Source organism: Dipodomys ordii, unplaced genomic scaffold, assembly GCF_000151885.1.
Source record: "Dipodomys ordii isolate 6190 unplaced genomic scaffold, Dord_2.0 Scaffold39, whole genome shotgun sequence".
Classification (NCBI taxonomy): domain Eukaryota; kingdom Metazoa; phylum Chordata; class Mammalia; order Rodentia; family Heteromyidae; genus Dipodomys; species Dipodomys ordii.
The window spans coordinates 8,624,520-8,631,532 of NW_012267255.1; the positions used below are offsets into that span (position 1 = coordinate 8,624,520).

At 46.5% G+C, this 7,013-nt stretch overlaps 1 protein-coding gene across 2 annotated transcripts in view; it reads right to left on the bottom strand.

The window, feature by feature from the left end:
• Positions 1-6,773, bottom strand: part of LOC105987095 (dimethylaniline monooxygenase [N-oxide-forming] 5-like) — a 16,375-nt gene extending 9,602 nt beyond the window's left edge. The window contains exons 1-4 of one of the 2 annotated variants that reach the window (XM_013018250.1): positions 6,615-6,773; positions 3,888-4,076; positions 3,070-3,232; positions 1,556-1,698 (exon numbers count right to left, since the gene is read on the bottom strand). In XM_013018250.1, the coding sequence (XP_012873704.1) occupies positions 1,556-1,698; positions 3,070-3,232; positions 3,888-4,076; positions 6,615-6,749 (630 nt within the window). In that variant the 5' untranslated portion in view covers positions 6,750-6,773. Of the gene's footprint in view, positions 1-1,555; positions 1,699-3,069; positions 3,233-3,887; positions 4,077-4,735; positions 4,775-6,614 lie in introns of those variants that run through there. The other variant, XM_013018251.1, reaches the window with a different exon arrangement.
• Positions 6,774-7,013: the final 240 nt, after the last annotated feature.

Here is a 7,013-nt window from a genome sequence, read left to right on the forward strand (position 1 = left end):
TCAGGGCTTAGGCTCTGTCCCTGAGCTTTTGCTCTCAATGCTAGTGCTCTACTTACTACATTGAATCACAGCATCACTTCCAATTTTCTGGTGGTTAGATAGAGATCATAGACTTTTCTGCCCAGGCTGACTTTGAACTGTGATCCTCAGATCTCAGCCTCCTGAGTACCTAGGATTATAGGCATGGGCCACTGACATCTGGCTTAAGGGTTATTTCTTTTCTTCTTTTTTGTTTAGGTGGGAGACCAGGATTCAAACTTAATACCTGAAGCCTTGGCCCACTGGCTAGTGCTCACCAAATGAATCACACCTCCAATCCTTACTCCTTCATCTTTATAGAGTTCTTGCCTCTGAAATGTCTGTAGAGTTAATGCATGGGGGGATATGCAATCCCTTTTGTGATGACAGATTCTGGTATTAATGAATAGAGTTGTTATTGGACCCGAGTTGCAGTGTCAGTATCATTTAAAAAGATTAGAGCATTAGCATCTATTTAGGGGGGATATTGGGGCTTAAACACAGGGCCTTATGTTCTTGCTTGGCATTTTTCTCCAGTCTGATGTTTTACCACTTGAGTCATATCTCCACTTCTGTTTTTGACTAGTTAAGTTGAAGATAAGAGTCTCGTGGACATTTCAATTCTATGTGGATTGTCTTCAAACCACTATCCTCAGATCCCAGCCTCCTGAGTAGCTAGGATTACCACTATGGGCCACCATTCCCTAGCTTGCTTGTATTTTAAATAGAAATCGTTTGAAGAATCTCTTTTGTAGAGAATTACAGTATAATTAATGTAACTGAGAAACAGTGGCATTTATCTATTAATCTTGTTCATTTAGTTATTCATCTTGTTCACAGAGTTGAGATACAATAAACACTCAACAAAATATAATCATGGTGTCTTGGTCTAGAAATTTAGTGTGATGACATTTTCTTTCCAGATAAAAATCTATGATATCAAAGCCAAGTCCAAAAGAACAAGGTGATAGAAACTGTTCTAGAATGAACGTCATCCTGTGTTACTTAACTATATGCAAAGTCAGCACAGCTGTTGGCTTGGAAAGATCAGATTGCTTCCCTTTTCCCATTTGGAGACCCAGAAAGAAAATTCCCCCTCAGACACAAGAATGAACACAAGAATGGAAAGTTCTCACTGAGCCCTGTGTGCTGTCATTTACAGAACAGTGAGGCACTTCCAGGACCATTTAGCTGAACTGTGAAAATGACACCAGCCATTTCTCCCAGCCAGGGCATAGACCTCCACAGAGCCAAGCCTGAGGGGACCATGAAAGCCCTCTGCAGACATCAAGGAATCCTTCAGCGTAAGGCTAGCTGAATGATAGAGACCTCCCTGGTAGTTAGGGCTCCACCATCAGACACAATACCAATGTCAGAGTCAGAGAAGCCATACTCTGCCTGTTCTACTGGCACTGGGGTGGTAGGGAAGGGCTGCGTGCAGCTCTCCCTGCCCTTTGTGGGGTGCCCTTTGTGGGGTATGCTTCCCTTCCTTGATGAGGGTAAAGCAAAGTTAAGTCACACATTTCCTGATTCCAACCTGCTTGGCAGTGTGGCTGATCTCCACAGCCAGATCCCCTCCGGAATTTCCAATGCCAATGATGATGACTCTCTTTCCCTTGAACCCTGCGGGGTTCTTGTAGTCTCGACTGTGGAAGTATTGTCCCTGGAATCTCTCAATTCCTGCCAGACAAGGGAGAAGCATTATTGGGAGACATCCTATAGGATGGATGTTGTGTGTCATCTCAGGAAGCTTCAAGCTTGGGTTTTCCATGTTTTTCTCTCTTTGGCTACTCTCTTGCCTTCCTGAATATTTTTAAAGGTATTTTCTGCTCTCTTTTCAGAATTTTTTTTTATTTATTTCTGCTCTCAGAGGAAGTAATTTCCTTATTGCCAGTAGTTTGTATTTTGGCTTTTTAGGTCCACTGGCCACACAGCCTCAGAAATCCCCAGTCTCTCTGGTCTTTTCATTCCCTGAAATGTCTGTCCCCATTTCTCTTTTTTCCTTGCTTTCTTACTTTCTTTGTGGCTTAAGGCTGGTACTTTACCACTTGAGCCACAACTTTGTTTCTACTATTTTTCAGGTTAACTGGAGAGAAGAGTCTCATAGATTGGTCTGACTGGGCTGGGCCTGACCTATGATCCTCAAATCCCAGCCTCCTGAGAAACTTGGATGACAGCTGTGAGCTCCCAGAGCCCAACACTGGTCTCATCTAAATCCCAGAGCCCAACACTGGCTACTCTGTATTGCACACTCTGACTGTACATACAATATGTATTAGGGCTGGGAAGGTGGCTCAGTGGTAGAGCGCTTGCCTTGCATGCATGAGGCTGTGGCTTCAATTCCTCAGCACCAAATAAGCAAAAATAAAAAAGCCGGAAGTGACACTGTGGCTCAAGTGGTAGAGTACTAGCCTTGAGCTGAAGAGCTGAGGGACAGCGTCCAGGCCCAGAGTTCAGGCCCCACGATCAGACCAAACCAAACAAAACAAAACAAAAACAATATGTATTAAAAATGAGAATCCAAGCCAAAGACTATAATAATTCAATGCCTCAAGCTCTGATTTCATCCTAGAAACTCAATGGTTCTGGTTATTTTCTTCTACTGCTGAAAAATTCTTAATTTAAACTAATGTTGCTCCATAGTTTTGTTTAGTTTAGTTTTTACTAAAGCCAAAGCCAGATGCTGGCGGCTCATGCCTGACCTGAACTCCTAGTTACTCAGGAGGCTGAGATCTGAAGATCTTAGTTGGAATTCAGACTGGGAAGACAAAGCTAAGAAACTATTATCTCCAATTAACAACCAAAAAGCCAGAAGCAGAGCTGTGGCTCAAGTGGCAGAGCATTAACCTTGAACAAGAACACCAAGAAAGCCCTTCAGGCCCTAAGTTCACATCCCAGTACCAGCACACATACATCAATAGAACAAATGTCACAGGTTGCATTCAGTTTAAGACCTTTGCTGCCGAAGACAGGAATGAACACAACTCCTCAGCCCCTCTGTATTCAGGTCCGGGGTGGTTTCGAGCCTCCCTTCCCCGTCAGGTTACTCACCAGGAAAGCTGTCCAGGGGCAGGTGAGCATCGGTGTGGTGGCCTGTGCAAACCATCACTCCATCGAAGACCTCCACCTGCTCTGTCCCCTCACACTCGGTGACCACCTCCCATTGGCCCGACGTACAGAAGTCAGGCTGCCTCTTCACGCTGCACACGGCCGTCTGCAAAGTGACAGTCATGGGGGACTGCTGCCCTGGCTGTACAGCAGTTCCCATACCCTTATAGCCCCTGCCACTCCCTCTCACACCTGCAGAAGGCTGCTGTCACAGCCACCATGACACCACAGGCCCCTGTGCAGACATTTGATTTGACAATCTGCAAGGGAACTGATTCGTGGCTGACAGTCAGTGAGAAAACCTCCATGAGGCCGACTAAGTACATTAGCTGCCAGGAAATAGGCAAGTTGCTAGGTCTCTTGTCTACACCTGAAGGCACTGAGCACTTGAGGGAAACTTTGGCCACATTCCATGCCATCTCCACACCCACTGATATCTTCTTACTCAGTGGTGAGCGATCGTGGCCAAGTTAGACAACCAGGAGATCTTAAAGTTCCTGTTCTCATGCATTTCACTAACATCAAAATAGAATGCAACAGAAACACTCTAGCAGCTGGCTTTCTATGCCTGCACACAAAATATATGGAAGACCTTCCTGATTATTGTTCAGACACAGAGATGACAAAGAATAGAGCCTTAGCCTGGACAGGAGAGATCCAGGTGGGTTTCCAACCAATATCTACACAAAAGCCCTGGCCAATGGAGTCACTGTTTTCATTTGAGAAATAACTTGAGATGCCCCCCTAATTCCCTAGCTGACCTTGAACCGGATATACTTGAGAAGGTCGAATTCTTTGGCATACATCCGGAAGTACTCCAGGACTTGAGAGTTGTGCATGAAGTTGGGGAAGTGGTCTGGAATGGGGAAGTCGCTGAAGCACATCATCTCCTTAGAGGTGTTGATAACCACTGACTGGTAAATACTGGCCCTGCCTTGCTCAGGGTTTTCCTGCGTTAAACAAGAAGCAAACAGGCCAACTTGAGAATTCATGATTTATGCATAATGAGTAAACATTTGGAAAAGCTTCCTAAATAAAATGCCCAGCAAACAAGTAACACACACACACACACACACACACACACACACATACACAATCTCCCACTCTTGTGCTCTTCCCTTTCCCCCTTCCCCACGTAGTCCCTTCCCTTTCTCTTTACTCGGAATTATGATGTGTTTTGTTTTGTAAGCTTTTAAACATATTTTATTGTTATTTAAAAAGGTGATGTACAGAGGAGTCACAGTTCTTTTGTGGTGTGTGTGTGTGAGAGAGAGAGACAGAGAGAGACAGTGAAAGAGACAGAGAAAGACAGAGAGAGAGAAAGAGAGTACTGGGGCTTATACTCAGAGTTTGAGTGCTGTCCCTGAGCTTTTTGTGCTCAGGGCTAGTGCTTGAGTCCGACTAACCAGGTTTTTTGTCATCAATTGCAGATAAGCCAGGACTTTCCTGTCCCGGCTGGTTTCAAATCAAGATGTTCAGATCTCAGCCTCCTAAGCAGCTAGGATTACAGGTGTGATCTACTGATGCCCAGATCACAGTGAATATATTTCTAACATCTCAGATTCTCCAACTGTGAACTTGTGGAAAATATACATTCTAAGCTCTGTACCTCCTCAGGTCCTCTAAGCAGTCACTCAGTTCATTCAGGGTTTCCTTTATTAAACACATGTGAGGCACACACTTGACCTCAAATGGAAGAGGAGGCCTCACAAAGTGAGTTATCTCTGTGGAAATCAGTGTGTTATGATGAGTCAGCATTGATTTTCAAAGCATCAGGTCAAAGGTATTGAAAATTGTGCCCTGAAAGTAATCAGAAAATGTTGTCAAACTATTCTTTAGCCAAGAACAACTAAGCCATTCAGAAACTTAAGAAGCAGAAATCTGAAATTCAGGTTTCAGTTTTGGTAGTTTAATGGAGATAGGACACTCGCAGACTTCCTGAGGTCTCAACTTTTTGGGTAGCTAAGATTCTAGGTGTAAGCCACCAGGGCCTGCAGCAACTTCTTAAAGAGGAGGCTCAATGGGCTTGGACTTCAATGACTTCTCCAAGTTCTCACTCTTAGTAGATGACAGACACAAGCTTTGAGCATGCTGCTATTCTCTATCCTCTGTGGTGGCTAGATTTCAAAAACAGAATTTGGTGCCAGGAGCCAGTGGCTCACACCTGTAATCCTAACTATTTAAGAGGCTCAGATCTTGGGGAAGTTCAACTCTAAATGCAAGCAGATATGACAAAGTAAACAGGACTCAAGAAACAAAGGACCTCTTCTTAATTTGTCATATCATTTCTAGATGACCCCATGTTCTTGACCTCGTATATAGTATATACATGTGCATACCTGAGGGAAGATAAGAGAAGGGCATAGAATCAGAGGGAAACAATACAACAGAGGGGCCCATCAGCTGCACCGGACACTGATGAAAATGAACTAAGCAACTGAAGGGCAGCGATGGGAGGGAAGGGATGAAAGGGAAAGAGGGAACAGCTGACACTAAGCAAAAGAAAAGAAATGTACCTATCACTCAATGTGGAAGAAATAGCTGTAGTGTCAAAGTTTGTAGAGACCATAAGCTTTATAGACCATGATACTGACAATGTGCCTCGTGAAGGTTAAAATATGTGTGTGACTTGAACTAAGTATCACTACCCCACAATACTGTGAATTTTGTGAAATGTATGTAATCACTTAATCTCAATAAAAGGGTGGTGGGTAGGGGAAGAGGCTCAGATCTGAGAATCATGGTTCAGACAAAGCCCTGAGACTCTCACCTCCAATTAACCACTAAACACACAGGTGGAAAAGGAGGTGTGGCCCAAGTGGCAGAGCAGTAGCCTTGTAAGAGAAGCTAAGGAAGAGCATGAAGGCCCTGAGTTCAAGACCCAGTACACGTACACACGTTCAGAGTGAATATAACCATGATAGGATATCAGGTGCCCTCTGCCCTCTTCCAAAAATAAAGAACTTTGGACTTGTGGAGAGAAAGTTCAGAGCAAACAAAGCAAATTGGATTTTATATTCCTGACAAATCCTCCAAAATGTCAAGATGAGGAGGCAGGTCTGTCGTGGAATCATCTAAAGTTCACTGTGACGTTTCATGGAGAAAAACTATAAAAATCCAAGGTTGAAGGGGGGGGGGCGGGTGTGTGTTCCTGGGAGGGATTGTGAGCAAATAACTAATTCCAGCTCATTTGCCAGGGACAACAATCCTTGCGCATTCAACAACAACAACAACTTTTAGGATTTTAGTATCACAAGGCTCAAGTAGTAAGAAATGCTTAAAGAGAGAGGGGCAGGGAGAGAGGGAGGGAGGGAGACACACAGACACAGAGAAACAGAGACAAACAGACAGACAGAGGGGGGACAGAGAGCTGAGGGCTGAGCCAGGCCCTCAGGCTGATTTCTCGCCGCTCCAGTCGTGAATCCCGGACCCGAAGGGGCGACCCTTGCTCCCCCCTCCTCCCCGCCCTCGGCCCGACGCCGCCGTACTTGGAACCTCCAGAGCCCCCCGAGGTCGCCGGTCCTCTCAAAGCAGACGGGGTCCAGCCCCGCCTCCAGGCAGCTCTTGATGCTGGCGAGCCCGCTGGCGCCCGCGCCGATCACCGCGATCCGCAGCCGGGCCATGGTGCCCGGGCTCCGCGCTCGGTCCCTGGAAGGAGCACGCGTGGGTGCGTGGACGCCGCTCCCGCGCCCCGACGGGAGGAGGAAGGTCCGGAGGGGCGGGTCACCGCGGTTCCCTCCCCGGGTCCCCGCGGTTCCCTCCCCGGGTCACCGCGGTTCTCTCCTCGGGTCCCCGCGGTTCTCCCCTCGGGTCCCCGCGGTTCCCTCCCCGGGTCCCCGCGGTTCCCTCCCCGGGTCCCCGCGGTTCTCCCCTCGGGTCCCCGCGGT